The 17,485-nt window shown below is 38.0% G+C and overlaps 1 protein-coding gene across 1 annotated transcript in view; it reads right to left on the bottom strand.

Annotated features, from left to right (window-relative positions):
• The window catches only part of LOC145271045 (V-type proton ATPase subunit B), a 116,659-nt gene that overhangs the window by 31,028 nt on the left and 68,146 nt on the right, over positions 1 to 17,485 (bottom strand). The window contains exons 4-6 of the mRNA XM_080126592.1: positions 16,066 to 16,159; positions 10,070 to 10,147; positions 3,846 to 3,985 (exon numbers count right to left, since the gene is read on the bottom strand). Coding sequence (XP_079982718.1) covers positions 3,846 to 3,985; positions 10,070 to 10,147; positions 16,066 to 16,159 — 312 coding nt within the window. The remainder of the gene's footprint in view (positions 1 to 3,845; positions 3,986 to 10,069; positions 10,148 to 16,065; positions 16,160 to 17,485) is intronic.

The following is a 17,485-nucleotide window of genomic DNA, read 5'->3' as shown; positions in this document are numbered from 1 at the left end:
GGTGGCCTTATAGAGGTATAGGATACTGTCAGGCGTAAGTAGTTTTCTAGCACGGTAGAGGGAGCCAACCTTCCTTGCAGCAGCCTTGGCAATGCTCTCAATGTATATATTCCAGTTCATATTCCCTGTAAATTTTATATTTCAATACTTTGTGGGCCAGGCATGAATGCAGACCCAACAATTTTATCATACCATCCCTATTAAAGTTAAAACATACTTATCAAAGTATTCTTATGTACATCTATATCAAAAACACTTGTAAACATTTTTTTTTTTAATTTTTAAATTTTTTATTTCAATACTTTGTGGACCAGGTGCGAACGCAGACGCCACAATTTTAATGAACCGCTGATATTATCATTTAGACGTGATATAAAAGTTTTAAGGAGTGAGCCGACCGATCAGTTCTCAGAAAAAAAAAAAAAAAAGCCTTTCTCGGACATACAGAAAAAGCAAACGTACACACACACATTTTTGCTTTCATATATATAGATTATGGATTAAGGAAATGTTGTATTCTTTTGTTCATATAATAAATTTTTGTTTTTACTGAATGAAATTTAAATATTTATAAAAAAAAAACACACATATATATATATATATATATATATATATATATAATGAACGACAGACAGACATAAATTTTTATATATATATATATATATATATATATATATATGATGGATTCTCTCATCAATTTCAATATATGAAGTTCCGGCGACCATTTAATGAACTACAGACAGACATAAATTTTTTATATATATATATATATATATATATATATATAAATAAATAAAAATTACAACAAGTTTACCAAGGTAATCAAAATGGTAAACTTAAAATATATTATAAATATTAAAGAGTTAATATTTACAAGTAATCTCAACCAGATGTAAAAGCTCAATAAAACCGAAAAGGAAATAGAGCTTATAATATGACCAAATGATTAATAAAATATGTTAAAAGACATCTTGAAGTTTTCTAGCATTGTAGAGGGAGCCAACCTTCCTTGCAGCAGCCTTGGCAATGCTCTCAATGTATATATTCCAGTTCATATTCCCTGTAAATTTTTTATTTCAATACTTTGCGGGCCAGGCATGAATGCAGACCCAACAATTTTATCATACCATCCCTATTTAAGTTAAAACATACTTATCAAAGTATTCTTATGTACATCTATATCAAAAACACTTGTAAACATTTTTTTTTTTAATTTTTAAATTTTTTATTTCAATACTTTGTGGACCAGGCACGAACGCAGACGCCATAATTTTAATGAACCGCTGTTCTGCCTGATCAAACATACCTATTCCTGTGTCTCTATACATCTATCATTATATGTAATCAGTTTTTTAAAATAGTCAACCATATAGGAGCCTATTCGTGACCACACACACACACACATTCAGCTTATATATATATATATATATATATAAAGAAATAAAAATTACAATAAGTTTACCAAGGTAATCAAAATGGTAAACTTAAAATATATTCTAAATATTAAATATAAATATTAAAGAGTTAATATTTACAAGTAATCTCAACCAGATGTAAAAGCTCAATAAAACCGAAAAGGAAATAGAGCTTATAATATGAACAAATGATTAATAAAACATGTTAAAAGACATCTTGAAAAAGAGTTAAAAACATATTTAATTTTAAAAAAGGAAGCACAAGATAAGTGGATAGTCCTTAATCCGCGGAGTTTCGAATGTAATTTTTATTTCTTTATATATATTTATTTAAAATTGTACAGAAGGCCAGAAAAAGATTGGTACAGTTGGTTTCAAGCCTAACATGAGGGCGACCAGTTAATGGTAGATTGTAAAAATGTTAGGCTCTCGTCAGCCATGTGTGGTGACCCCTATGTAAAAAAAAAAAAAAAAAAAAAAATTTTATCATTATCTATTTTTAGACTCCATTTTATCACCTCCTATTCTTATTTTTAGATACCATCTTTTAAGTTACTGCGCTATTTTATCCCAATTCAATTATTTCTAATTTAAAAAAAAAAAAAAAAAAAAAAAAGATTCTTTCGTAATCTCGTGTCATTTTATTTATTTAATCTATCACCGCTATATTTCCAAACACAATTTTTAATCTCTACGATATTTTATCTTTTAGACGTAATCCACTACACTAGTTTACTCTAATTAGTTCTTCTCTCATAAAATGTATATACATGTATATATGACATCTAATTTACATAAGGAAAACACGCTGCTCTCCCCCATCATTATATATAGCCCCAATCCTCCGACTCTCTCATCAATGACCATCCCTCTTGAAGAAGCCCGCATAAATCGGGCGAAACGTTGAGTATCCAGGTCCTTCCACCTCCATTTTATTTCATATCGTCGGATTTCCATTTTATTTCATATCGTCGGATTTAATCCAGCTCAACAATCATATATATATATATATATATATATATATGATGGACTCTCCCGTTGATTTCGATGTATGAGGTCCTAATGATTATTAAATATACATACATATATACATACATACATACACTTACATACTATTGTATAAGCAATATCACCTGAAGAGGTCCCTAGTTACCAGTAACTGGCTGACTGAAACATGCTCATGATTGTGTAGCGATATAATATTACTTTTATAAAAACAAATAGAAAGTGTGTGTGTGTGTGTATATATATATATATATATATATATATATATATGTTGTTTTTTCAGAATTTAAAATTGAACCACGAAACATATATTGCTCTATTCTTAAATATTGAGCTTTTCCTTTTTGGCTAGGATCTCCTTGAAAGTATTACTTCAAGTAATATCTATCAGGATTTTTCATCTGAATTCTATCAGTGTCTTATCTTGCTTATATATATGATGATTGCAACGTCTTGTCAGACGAGTGCCACTCCCTCAGACATTTGAAATCCATGAGCCCAAATGCCTGAGGGAGTATCTATACAAAGATGATGTTACAGAGTCTTAGCTTTGGACGACAGCTAAGTCTCTCTCTCGGTTCAAAATGTTGAGATCCAGCAACAAGCAAGAGCAAGATAGCCAGAAACAAATTAAACTGCAGACCAGCTTAATGCGGGTAATGGTCTTCCGCTTTATGGTTTTTTAAATCAGAGATTTGCTTCTCCTAGAAAGGTTGCCTTCACCACGGCTTACGGGAGCCCTCTCCACCCCAATACACATATACACACACACACACACACACACACACAAATATACACGGTGCTAGTTGGCCGTTGACCCAGAAAAAGAGTTCATTCGCCCTTTGGAAGGTCTTGTTTTTAATCCTTTAGGGAGACTAGCTGCCCTCCTCACCAAACAAGTCTGGTGGGGGAACCAGTTTAGTCGCCGGTGACCCGACCACGAGGCAGGTAGTACTGGGTTACATGGTACCAGTAGCACATGACATGACCTGACATGTATATATATATATATATATATATATATATATATACACATATATATATATATATATATACAGGGTGGTCAAAAAGTCAGGTAATTACACGTGTTACACAATCAGTGGTTAATCGCTTCCAGCGATTGATAGAGAGAAATGGACGACAATTAACAAAATAAACATATTTCATGTTTGTTTCATTTTATATTTCAATGTATGGTACTTAAATATACGTGTATTGCTAATATCGTTTTTCTTTAAAATGTTACCTGACTTTTTGACCACCCTGTATACACACACACACACATATATATATACAGACACACATATATACACACATATACATATATATATGTATATATATATATATATATATACACACACACACAAATACATACATATATGGAAATAAAGTTGATATAAGTGATGATTAAAAATGACAACTTACTTCATTGTGAGGCAACCCAGCCGCAGAGAAGATGGGGATCTTCTGACCTCGGGCAATCGAATTCATAGTGTCAATAGCTGAGATTCCAGTCTGGATCATTTCCTCCGGGTAGATTCTTGACCACGGGTTGATAGGTTGACCTGAAGGGCGGAGAAGAAACAATTATCACCTTTTAACCATATTGCTATGTTATCGCTAGGGTTATAGTCAGTCAACGTACTTCCTAACTTCTGGCGCGACTGCTACCGGAAGTAGTAACAAATGTCCACAATCTCAGATATTCCAACTGAGGGGGGTCTTTAAGATTCTAATCATCCCATTAATAATTGCACTTTTCTCCATTGCTTATGACCTCACTCAATCAAGTTTTGACAAGCTTCTGGGCTTGACCTTTACTCCTGATCTTAAATGGAACACATACATCAAATCTGTTGCCAAGGCCGCTGGAAAAATGGTCGGATCCTTCTATAGATCCAGTAGATATCTCACTGCTGATGCAATTCTCTATCTATATAAGAGCCAGATACGTCCAAGGATGGAATACTGTTGCCATATATGAGCAGGAGCTGCTAGAAAAGACTTGTCCTGCCTTGATAGGGTTCAAAATAGACTTCGTGGCCTGGTGGGAGATGTCCTTTTCTCTTCGCTGCAACCTCTATCTCACAGAAGAGATGTTGCGAGTTTGTCTCTGATTTATCGTTATTTTCATGGAAAGTGTTCAACTGAGCTTCAATCTATGGTCCCCCCTCGCCAAACTTTCACAAGAAACACTAGACTAGCTGAAAACATTATCAATAATTTTCCCCACTCTTTATCTGTACCTAAACCTAAACGTAGATTCCATGATCAAAGCTTCTTTCTTAGAACTGCACGCCTGTGGAAATGTCTTCCGTTTTCCTGCTTTCCAGCTGTCTATAATATGGTTGTCTTCAAGTCCAATGTGAACAAGTTTCTGATGAGCCGTTCCACTTAAGTTATTTTTTGTCAGTATTTCTATTGTGAAGCGATTCAAACATCATTGGGGGACACCGACTTCTACTACTACTAAAATAAAAGTGAAAGAACTACTTTACCCAACTCTCTTCCTGATCTACATCAATGACCTCCCTAAACACATACTTAAATCATTCGTTGACATCTATGCTGATGACACGACCATCTACGGCAACACCTCAAAGGCTGTAAATGACAAAGTTCTCTCTGATTCTCTCTCCTCTGATCTTGAGCGCGTGGTACAATGGGGGAAGAGGTGGCTGGTCACTTTTAATGCATCCAAAACCAAACTCCTATCCTTACATCATCAACGCTCTGATCCCCATCTGGCATCAATTGTGATGGATGGCTCTCGTCTGGGTGAGGCCCCGTGTTTTGACAAGCTTCAGGGTTTGACCTTTACTCCTGATCTGAAATGGAACACGTACATCAAGTCTGTTGCCAAGGTTGCTGGAAAGATGGTGGGATCCTTCTACCGCTCCAGAAGATATCTCACTACTGATGCAATTCTCTATCTATATAAAAGCGAAGTACGTCCAAGGATGGAATACTGTTGCCATATCTGGGCAGGAGCTGCTAAAACAGCCTATCCTGCCTTGACAGAGTACAAAATAGACTTCGTGGCTTAGTGGGGGATGCCCTTTTCTCTACCCTGCAACCTCTCTCCCACAGAAGAGATGTTGCGAGCCTATCCTTGTTTTATCGTTATTTCCATGGCAGGTGCTCGTCTGAGCTCCAATCTCTGGTCCCCCCTCGCCTATCTTTCACGAAAAACACCCGTCTAGCTGAATCCACTGTGAAAAATTTCCCCCACTCTTTATCTGTGCCTAAATCAAAACGTGGATTCCATGAACAAAGCTTCTTTCTTAGAACTGCACGCCTGTGGAACTCTCTACCGTTTGCCTATTTCCCACCTGACTACAACTTGGATGTCTTCAAGTCCAACATAAACAAATTCCTGATAAACTGCCCCCTTAAGTAAGACACTTTATCAAATCTCCGTTACTAACGATTACTACTAAACAATATGATATAAATGTGGGGGTGCCCCAGGGTTCTATCCTTGGACCTCTATTGTTCTTGATATTCATAAATGACCTCCCCGACAAAATTGCCTCTGAGATGAGTATATATGCCGATGACACTACACTCTATGGCAGGCACGACAGGAAGACGAATGAACACATTTCTAAAGAAATGGCAGAAACACTAGAGGAAGACCTCCAATCTGTGGTGGAATGGGGACAAAAGTGGTTGGTCGCGTTCAATGCTGCCAAGACTAAACTAGTTTCATTCAATAATTACAAGAAACCCTCTCTACCACCTATAGCAATGGCCAACGACTCTTTATCTGAGAGTACATCTTTCAAGCTCCTTGGCCTAACGTTCACAGGAAACATGAGTTGGAACAATTACACTGAAGGCATTGCCAGGGCCGCTGCAAGAAAGGTGGGCTCTCTCTACCGTGCTAGAAAACTACTAACACCCGAAAGTATCCTGTACCTCTATAAGGAAACCATTCGCCCATGTATGGAGTATTGCTGTCACATCTGGGCTGGTGCATCTGCTACTACTCTCTCGCTCCTTGACAAGGTTCAAAACAGAGTCGCAAATCTGATAGACCCTGAACTGGCATCTAAGCTTCAGCCTCTGTCTCATCGACGAAATGTTGCATCCCTCTGCCTTTTCTATAAGTATTTTAGTGGTGAATGCTCTGACGAACTGCAGACACTTGTGCCCCCATGACGTGAGCAACCTCGACAAACCCCACAGGCTGCTAAATCCCACCCTCACACTGTAGAGATCCCTTGAGGTAAAAGATCTTTCTACTCCAGTAGTTTCTTCCCCAGAACCGCTAGACTCTGGAATTCCATTCCAGGTCCCTGCTTCCCCAACAGTACTGACGTGCAGAAGTTCAAGTGTAATGTGATCCGACATCTTGCTGCCCAAATCCCTACATAGTACCCCAGTAGTTGTTGGCCCTGATAGTAGCCCCCCTACACCAAAGTGGCAATGTGCCTTGTTTGGGGCGAAAATGTAATAAAAAAAAAAAAAAAATACTATCCCATGATTACTGTACACGCAATCTTATTATTCCAATTTCACTTCATTGGTCACCCCACACAAGGAGGGCGGCCCTGAAAATTCACCCTTGTCCGTTCATCTGTCCAGATTTTTTTCAACAACTACGATTTAAAAAAAATTTTTGCACAATGATGTGAGTAAAAAAGTGCAGAAAGGATTTTCCGAGAAAACTCCGGGTGCCTTTTGGGGTTAAAATTAACATTTTTGTGCTTATTTAAAAAAAAAAAAAAATTAATATTATGGATTTTTACAAAAATTTCTGACAAGTTGTAACTGACTGATTTCTATACAATTTTCATAATAACTATTGGGTGTGCCCCAGGGGCTCTTTTAGGGCTAATAAAAACACTCCATTTTACTATATTTGTCTAAAATTTTCTGTGCCAATGTGCCTTGTTTAGTGTGAAAATGTAATTAAAAAAAAAAAGAAAAGAAAAGAGCATTGATGATGTAAAGATAGGAGTTTGGTTTTAGATGCATTAAAGGTAACCAGCCACGTCTTCCCCCACTGAACCACACGCTCGAGATCAGAGGAGAGAGAATCAGAGAGAGCTTTGTCATTTACAGCCTTTGAGGTGTTGCCGTAGATGGTCATGTCATCAGCATAGATGTCAACGAATGATTTAAGTATGTGTTTAGGGAGGTCATTGATGTAGATCAGGAAGAGAGTTGGGCCCAGGATTGGCCCCTGAGGGACTCCAGCATTTATATTGCAGGCCTCTGATTTTTGTCCATCGACCACTACTCTTATGAGCCTATCGGAGAGAAATGATTTAATGATTGAGAAAACATTTCCAGTTATACCGTAGCTGGAAATCTTGTGAAGTAGACCCTTATGCCATACCTTGTCGAAGGCCTTTGATATGTCAAGAGCAATTGCCCTAGAAAGGAAGCCTTTGTCAAGAGATTCACTAATCCTGTGGGATATAACCGTCAGCACATCTGCGGTAGATCTTGCAGAGCGGAAACCATATTGTGTGACACTAAGAAGGTTATTCCTGCTGAGGTGGTTGACTATTTCTCTATGTAATATGGATTCCAGCAACTTACTCATAACACACAGGAGACTTATTGGTCTGTACTGAGAGGGAGATGACTTCTCACCTGAATTCTTAAATACAGGGCAAACTGATGAGGTCTTCCAGGGAGTCGGAAAGCACTTCTCCTTAAGGCAGCGCTTAAACAGTTTCGTAAGTATGGGAGAAAGTTCTGGTTGAAGCTTTTTTAACACTATAATTGGGATGCCATCAGGGCCAGTTGCTTTACTTGAATCAAGGTTCTTGATTAGCTTGGCGACCTCATGCATGGATATTTGTATGTTACCTAGCTTGTTCTGTGTTATAGGAGGAAATATGGGGAGTTGATTGCCTTCGTCGCATAGGGTAGAATTTAAATATGTGAAGGCCTTGGGTACTTTTGGGGCTAAATGGGGGTGGGACCAAATGATGGTCTTATTCATTTCTTTTTTTTGCATGGTGCAGAACTCAAATTTACATATGTTAAGGCCTAAAACTGCACAGTTTGTTCATTTTCGCCAGGATTTGATGTCCCGTGGGGACTTTTGGGGCAAATGCTGAACTTAGTCATTTTTTCATGCCTCGTTAACTGTGCACTCACGAGGGACCATGCATGCGTCACTTGTTCTTTTTTTTGTTTTTTTTAATTTTTTTTTTTTTTCCTCTGATGAGATGAATAAGCATCGAAAACTCATGGGTTAAGAAAATATTTATTCAATCGTATTCTTTGTTTTCAAACAATAAAAAATTCTTCCCCAACTGTACTGACATGCAGAAGTTCAAGTTGAATGTTAACGGACATATTGCTGCTCAACTCCCTACATAGTATTCCTGCAACTTATGTCCCTGATAGTAGCCCCCTACAAAGTGGCACTGTGCCTTGCTTTGGGTGAATATGGAATAAAAAATTAAAAAGATAGGGGTCAGGGCAGTTATGATAAAAAGAGGGTATTTTTTTTACGACCTGCCCCAACTTTTCTGACTATGCTGAAAATGAATATCACATTTAGGTTTTCCGCAAATACGTAATTTTACAGATAGTAAACAATGTCATTTCGGTATTTTTTTACGACCTGCCCTAGCATAGTATAAACACCCCATGTTAAGAACGGCTTTAAGAATACCCCCCCCCTTCTCATGTTAAGAACGGCTTCCAAAATTGGGGGAGGTGTTTATTCCGAAAGCCGTTCTTAACATGGGGAGGTTTCAGGGTGTTTATTCCGAAAGCCGTTCTTAACATGGGGAGGTTTAAGGGTGTTTATTCCGAAAGCCGTTCTTAATATGAGGAGGTTTGAGGGCGTTTATTCCGAAAGCCGCTTTTAACAGAGAGGTTTGAGGGTGTTTATTCCGAAAGCCATTCTTAACATGGGGAGGTTTCAGGGTGTTTATTCCGAAAGCCATTCTTAACATGGGGAGGTTTCAGGGTGCTTATTCCGAAAGCTATTCTTAACATGGGGAGGTTTCAGGGTGTTTATTCCAAAAGCCATTCTTAACATGGGGAGGTTTGAGGGTGTTTATTCCGAGAGCCATTCTTAAAATGGGGAGGTTGTAGGGTGTTTATTCCGAAAGCCATTCTTAACATGGGGAGGTTGGAGGGTGTTTATTCCGAGAGCCATTCTTAACATGGGGAGGTTGGAGGGTGTTTATTCCGAAAGCCATTCTTAACATGGGGAGGTTGGAGGGTGTTTATTCCAAAAGCCATTCTTAACATGGGGAGGTTGTAGGGTGTTTATTCCGAAAGCCATTCTTAACATGGGGAGGTTTGAGGGTGTTTATTCCAAAAGCCATTCTTAACATGGGGAGGTTTGAGGGTGTTTATTCCAAAAGCCATTCTTAACATGGGGAGGTTTGAGGGTGTTTATTCAGAGAGCCATTCTTAACATGGGGAGGTTTGAGGGTGTTTATTCCGAGAGCCATTCTTAACACAGGGAGGTTTGAGGGTGTTTATAATACACTGGGGCATGTCGTAAAAATTTACCATAGACAGAAGCTTGGTTTTCGATACATTAAAATTAACCAGCCACCTTTTCCCCCACTGCACCATGTTTATCGAACGTAAAAAAAAAAAAAAAAAAAAAAAAAAGTCAAGATTTCAAACAGTATTCACATCACGGGTGGCGTTTAACTTACCTTGAATATCCAGAAAATCTTCTGCCAAAACATTGGGTCCTTTGTCGATGGGTTTTCCCGAACCGTTAAAGACACGGCCTGTAAAGAAATGTGAACACGAGAATGATGGGCGCTATAATCTCAGTATTAAAAGAGAAAAAAGGTTTAATAGTGAAGTTCTTATTTAGAATTACAAACAAACAAAAAAGTGTATATATATATTTTTTTTTTTTTTTTTTTTTTTTTTACACAGTGATCACCACTTATCAAGGCCCGGAAGCCACTCAGGGATAAGGGTTATTGCAAGTACATTACGTTAGTGTGGAGATTTGATGAAGTGTTTACTAAAGGGGGCGGTTCATTAGGAATTTGTTAACGTTGGACTTGAACACATCCAAGTTGTAGTCAGGTGGGAAGCAGGCAGACGGAAAACTTAAAATTTTCTGATATAGATTCCTTGGACATGGATCTAACTTAATAACTTAATTTGAGCCCAAAACAATAAATGTTAAGAGGTAATAATAGGGGTCAAAGGTTTAAAAATTTGACCACTTTGGTCTCTACCAAATTATTCAGACAATTTCTGGTCTAAACATTTGAAATTTTACATAAAGGGTATTCAGATATAGGGCAAGCTTTTTAATCGGTTTGGGTCGAAAATTTGAGCTACCAATATATAAATGTATGTATGTACGTTTGCATGTCTGCCTAAAACTTTCGACAAAGGCGACGGATTTTCACAAGATCAGTATCGTTTTGAAGTTAGACCTTTCAGACGACAAATATCGAAAAATTGGCTAAAAACATTAATTTCTTCACCCTCAACTGGGCACTTTTCCACAGGGAGGGGTCGCTTTTTTCGCCAATGTTTTTTTAAAGTCATCCTCCACTTTTGATTGTCTAGCCTTAATTTAAACCTATGTCACTTCCAGTTTGGCAGTGGTCGTAACAGCAAAGATGTCAGGTCCCCCCCCCCCTTTGTGGTATGGGTTCGAGCCTGCCTTCCTACTACCACTTTTTTTTTTTGCTCAACATACACATCCAAAACACCCGGGCAATGCCAGGCACCCATGCTAGTAATTATACATTATATATATATATATATATATTAATTCTCAGCCATCACTGCCATCCGTAGTTGTCGTCTCATCACATTTTTGACCAATTACCTCTGGCACGCTTTGGGTGGGAGTGAAACCACTATCTTCAGACAATGTTCATCTGGAACCGTAGATATTCAACGTCTCTATCAACTGCGCCACGGGCCCCGAAGGGCGATCAAGGTTGGATTCTTTGATCTTATAAATCCACATTTATTCATTATCTGATCTTCCATAATCGGGTCCGTACCGATTGGTATATATATATATTATTCCTTAATTGGAATTTTTTTATTTTGAGATGAGCATTTTTATGTTAATTTTTATTTTTATTTCGGACTATTAGTCTCATCTTTATTAGTTGTTGTTTGTTTGTTTTTATTGGTTCACAACGTTTCGGCCAACTTCCTCTGGCCTTCGTCAGGTGGTAACCGCGACGGATAGGAACTTCGAATCTCCTAACTGCATTCTGCATTCTCTCTCTCTCTCTATATATATATATACATATATATATATATATAGAGAGAGAGAGAAAGACAGAGAATAAATGACAAAAACTATATTCCAAAATTCATGATGTTGCCCATCTTTTAATTTATTCCTTTAATTGACAGTATCTGTTTCGTAGTATTTTCGAGATGAGGTGTTTTCACATATTGAGATTGTCGGACTGTAAACTTTGACCACATCTGGGCAGGAGCTGCTAAAAACAGCCTATCCTGCCTTGACAGAGTACAAAATAGACTTTGTGGTTTAGTGGGGGATGCCCTTTTCTCTTCCCTGCAACCTCTCTCCCACAGAAGAGACGTTGCAAGCCTGTCTTTGTTTTATCGCTATTTCCATGGCAGATGCTTGTCTGAGCTCCTATCTCTAGTCCCCCCTCGCCAATCTTTCACGAGAAACACCCGTCTAGCTGAATCCACTGTGAAAAATTTCCCCCACTCTTTATCTGTGCCTAAATCAAAACGTGGATTCCATGAGCAAAGCTTCTTTATTAGAACTACACGCCAGTGGAACTCTCTGCCGCTTGCCTGTTTCCCACCTGACTACAACTTGGATGTCTTCAAGTCCAACATAAACAAATTCCTGACAAATCGCCCCCTTAAGTAAGACACTATCAAAACCCCCAATACTAATGATTACTACAATACTATCTCATTGATTACTGTACACTCAATAACCCTTATCCCTGAGTGTAAAAAAAAAAAAAGGGTGCAACTCTTCCAGTTAATTAAATGCTACCAACACACACAAACACACATTGTGCTGGTTGGCTGTTGACCCCAAAAAAGGGTTCATTCGCCCTTTGGAAGGTCTTGTTTTTAATCCTTCAGGGAGACTAGCCACCCTCCTCACCAAACAAGTCTGGTGGGGGAACCAGTTTAGTCGCCGGATGTCCCGACCATATGGCAGGTAGTACTGGGTTACATGGTACCAATAGCATATGACATGACCTGACATATATACATACAACTCGTCTAGTTAGTTAACCGATACCAACCTGGAAATTTTGTTTGCTCAGCAACCGAAAAGGCTAACATGCTTGCCAGTCGATTTGCCTCAAACTCCACACTGGACCCTTCCAACCACCCCTACCTGAATTTCCTATGCGGACAGACGCCACGCTAGACGATCTGAAAATCACCCCTGCTCAGGTGCATGCTATCATAAAAAACCTTGATACTTCAAAAGCATGTGAACCCGATCTCATCCCAGCTGTGCTATTAAAAAAGTGCTAAGCCGAAGTAGCTCCAGTTCTCTCCAAACTCTACAACAAATGTCTTAAAGAATCTTGCTTTCCGGGCTGAGCGGTAGCTCTAGATATATCTAAGGCTTTTGACAGGGTATGGCATGAGGGTCTCCTCAGGAAAATTAGATCATACGGTATCACTGGAAGAATACTTAACATAATTAAATCCTTCTTAGATAAGAGAAAAATCCAGGTTGTCCTCGACGGTCGTACATCTAAACAGTGTGATATAAATGCAGGAGTGCCCCAGGGGTCTATTCTTGGGCGTCTACTGTTCCTGATATTCATAAATGACCTCCCCGACAAAATTGCCTCTGAGAAGGGTATATATGCTGATGACACCACACTCTATAACAGGCATGACAGGAAAACAAATGAACACATATCTAAAGAAATGGCAGAAACACTAGAGGATGACCTCCAATCTGTGGTGGAATGGAGACAAAAATGGATGGTCACGTTCAATGCCGCCAAGACTAAACTGGTTTTATTCAATAATTACAAGAAACCTTCTCTACCATCTATAGCAATGGCCAACGACTCTTTATCTGAGAGTACGTCTTTCAAGCTCCTTGGCCTAACGTTCACAGGAAATATGAGTTTGAACAATTACATCGAGGGCATTGCCAGGGCCGCTGCAAGGATTGTGGGCTCTCTCTCTACCGTGCTAGAAAACTACTAACACCTGAAAGTATCCTGTACCTCTATAAGGCCACCATTCGCCCATGTATGGAGTATTGCTGTCACATTTGGGCTGGTGCATCGGCTACTAGTCTCTCGCTCCTTGACAGGGTTCAAAAGAGAGTCGCAAATCTGATAGGCCCTGAACTGGCATCTAAGCTTCAGCCTCTGTCCCATCGACGAAACGTTGCATCCCTCTGCCTGTTCTACAAGTATTTTAATGGTGAATGCTCTAACGAACTGCAAGCACTTGTGTCCCCACGCCGTGAACACCCTTGACAGACCCGACAGGCTTCAAAATCCCACCCCCATACTGTAGAGATCCCTAGATGTAAAAGATCTTTCTACTCCAGTAGTTTCTTCCCCAGAACTGCTAGACTTTGGAATTCCATTCCAGGTCCCTGCTTCCCCAACTGTACTGACATACAGAAGTTTCAGTGTAACGTGAACCAACATCTTGCTGCCCAAATCTCTACATAGTACCCCAGTAGTTGCTGCCCCTGATAGTAGGCCCCTACACCCAAGTGGCAATGTGCCTTGTTTGGGGTGAAAATATAATAAAAAAAATAAAAATAATGATAAATACAGCCACACTGATGTGTTATGATACAACGAAACAGTACTGTATGCGGATGACTATAACAATATGGCCGTCTTTAAGTCACATGTAAACAAATTCTTGGTGAGCCGTTCCCCGGAACTAATCCAATTTACCAAATTTACACTTCTAACGATTACTATGTCCTTTTGACCAATGTATATTCTTTAACCCGTATCCTCGAGTGGCCTTTGCACCTTGATAAGTGGTGATTCCTTTGTAAAAAAAAAAACCTGTTGCTTATTTAGCGATTAAACATTATTTAGTAGGTATTTGATGAATCATTTGTGAGCACCAAACCATAGTCCTATGGTTAGAGCTTCTGGTTGTAAGTTTGATCCTTCTGGATTACCAATGGATTATCAATGGATTACCAATGGACTCATTTTGGATTTATCCTATTCTGGACTTTACCTTATTCAATAGATTTTCTCCCTTTTTTCCCTACGATTTTAATACGATTCTATTTATAAACGATGCTGCTAGGAACTGACTTATCGAATTAATTCACGTTCCGCTACCAACCAATCAGAAACCAGAATTTCTTCATAAATATTAAACCTTTTCTGGAGCAATTTCACGTTTTTTTTTTCTTCCCCGTCTTGACACGGTAAGAATATTTTGCTCTGTGGAACTGTCTAATGCAAACCAGTTACCTCTCAAAACTTGTTTAGAACAACGAACCATCTGAAACTTTTATGAAACTAAACATGGCTTACACATGTCGGATAAGTACCTTTTCTACAAGTTTACATCATGAACTTTGGAATATAGACTTTTTTGGATACAATCTCTGCTAATCGAGCCAGAGATGGCTCATGTTGCCGGATTTGAATCTGTCGACTGGTGCTAATTGTGACACCCTTCACTGAAGATTCTCGAAACGATGAAACACTAGTGTCTGTAGGTATTTAATTATTATAGTAAATAATTATATATATATATATATATATATATATATATATATATATGTGAATGGAAATGTATAAAAAAGAATACGAAAAGTATAAAACTTTTCTTTATTCGTTTTCAATTGGTGACGTGCAGGAATACAAAATAATATGAAAAAAATTAAAAAACTTTTATAATTTTCGACCGATCCTTCAGTCTTCATCGGTGAAAATATGTGAAATATAGTTAATCTAAATATTAAAATGTGTACATCTATCTCTCTCTCTCTCTATATATATATATATATATTCAATCTAAATGTATTAAAACATTTGAGTGTTTATATAGGATAAAAATGTGTGTGTGTGTGTATATATATGTGTGTGTGTGTGTGTGTGTGTATATATTGTATATCCACCGCACCCTTCCTATCAGCCCATGAGCATGCACTTATCGGACAAAGGCCTATTTGACCTCTGGTTGACCTGTTCCTTTGTGTGCTCTATTTAGCCTGGATATTTAGTTTCTTGATCTGTTTTAAATCTAGGTTAGTGTTTTTTTATGTTAGTTTATATATAAATATATATATACATACATACATACATATATGTGTGATTGTTTATGTATATTCATGTTTATTTAATTTATTTGTTTATTTTCTATTGTTTTTGTTAGTTTTAAAACTATTTTGTATCGCTATCCTAGAGTAAATTTTATCTTGTGAACATCTATTAAACTGTAGAAGAGAAATAGGAAACAACTGTGTTCACAAGATAAAATTTGCTCTAGGATACTAGAAAGCTGATTGGCTAACTAAAATCTCAATTTTATAACTTACCATATATATATACATATATATATATATATATATATATATAGTAAAGTTAATCCCAACTTTTTTCCATCCCTAAAAAGGAGCCCAAAATTGAAAACAGAAGAACCAAATCTATTAAACTGTAGAAGAGAAATAGCAAACAACTGTAGCAGCAAATCTTACCCAACATATCTTCAGAAACTGGCATCTTTAGAATATCACCAGTAAATTCACATGTCGTATGTTTTGCGTCAATACCTGATGTACCTTCAAACACCTGCAAATAGAAAAGTTAAAAAAAAAAAAGAAACAAAGATAAATATTGATTACACACTAGCAGAGGTGTTAGAGAATGGAGAGAGAGAGAGAAAGGGAGATTTAGACATGCTATAAAAGTTTTAAGGAGTGAGCCGACCGATCGGTTCTCGGAAATACACAAAAAGCAAACATACATCTTGCTGCCCAAATCCCTAAATAGAGATCCCTAGATGCAAAAGATCTTTTTACTCCAATAGTTTCTTCCCCAGAACCGCTAGACTCTGGAATTCCATTCCAGGTCCCTGCTTCCCCAACTGTACTGACATGCAGAAGTTCAAGTGTAACGTGAACCGACATCTTGCTGCCAAAATCCCAACATAGTGCCCCAGTAGTTGTTGCCCCTGATAGTAGCCCCCTACACCAAAGTGGCAATGTGCCTTGTTTGGGGTTAAAATGTAATAATAAAAAAACAAATATATAAATAAATTATAAATAAATTATTGATAGTGGTTTCCACTCTTTTTCTGTGCTTAAACCTAAACGTAAATTCCATGAACAAAGTTTCTTTCTTTGAATGGCACACCTGTGGAACTGTATCCCTTTTGCCTGCTTTCCAGCTGACAATAATATGGTTGTCTTCAAGTCCAATGTAAACAAGTTTCTGATGAGCCGTTACACACACACATGCTCACACGCACACATCATAAAATTACCACAGCTATTAAATAACCTTCTTAGTGACACACAATATGGTTTGATATAAATGCTGGTGTCCCTCAGGGGTCCATCCTGGGCCCAACTCTTTTCCTGATCTACATTAATGATCTTCCAAATCACATCCTTACATCATTCGTAGACATTTTTGCTGACGACACTACCATCTATAGTAGCACATCTAAGACCGTAAACGACCAAATTCTCTCCGATTCTCTCTCCTCTGATCTTGATCACGTTGTACAATGGGGAAAGGAGTGGCTGGTTACTTTTAATGCATCTAAAACCAAGCTTCTATCTTTACATCATCAACGTTCTGATCCCCATCTGGCATCAATTAAAATGAATGGCTCTCGTCTTGGGGAGGCCTCAAGTTTTGACAGGCTTCTGGGCTTGACCTTTACTCCTGATCTTAAATGGAATACGTACATCAAATCTGTTGCCAAGGCCACTGGAAAAATGGTCGGATCCTTCTATCGATCCAGTAGATATCTCACTGCTGATGCAATTCTCTATCTATATAAGAGCCAGATACGTCCAAGGATGGAATACTCTTGCCACATATGGGCAGGAGCTGCTAGAAAAGACTTGTCCTGCCTTGATAGGGTTCAAAATAGACTTCGTGGCCTGG

Source organism: Euprymna scolopes, chromosome 46, assembly GCF_053919585.1.
Source record: "Euprymna scolopes isolate OS-2025 chromosome 46, ASM5391958v1, whole genome shotgun sequence".
In the NCBI taxonomy this organism is placed as follows: Eukaryota; Metazoa; Mollusca; class Cephalopoda; order Sepiida; family Sepiolidae; genus Euprymna; species Euprymna scolopes.
The sequence above is the reverse complement of the archived record's forward strand: the minus strand, read 5'-3'. Positions and strand labels throughout refer to the sequence as shown.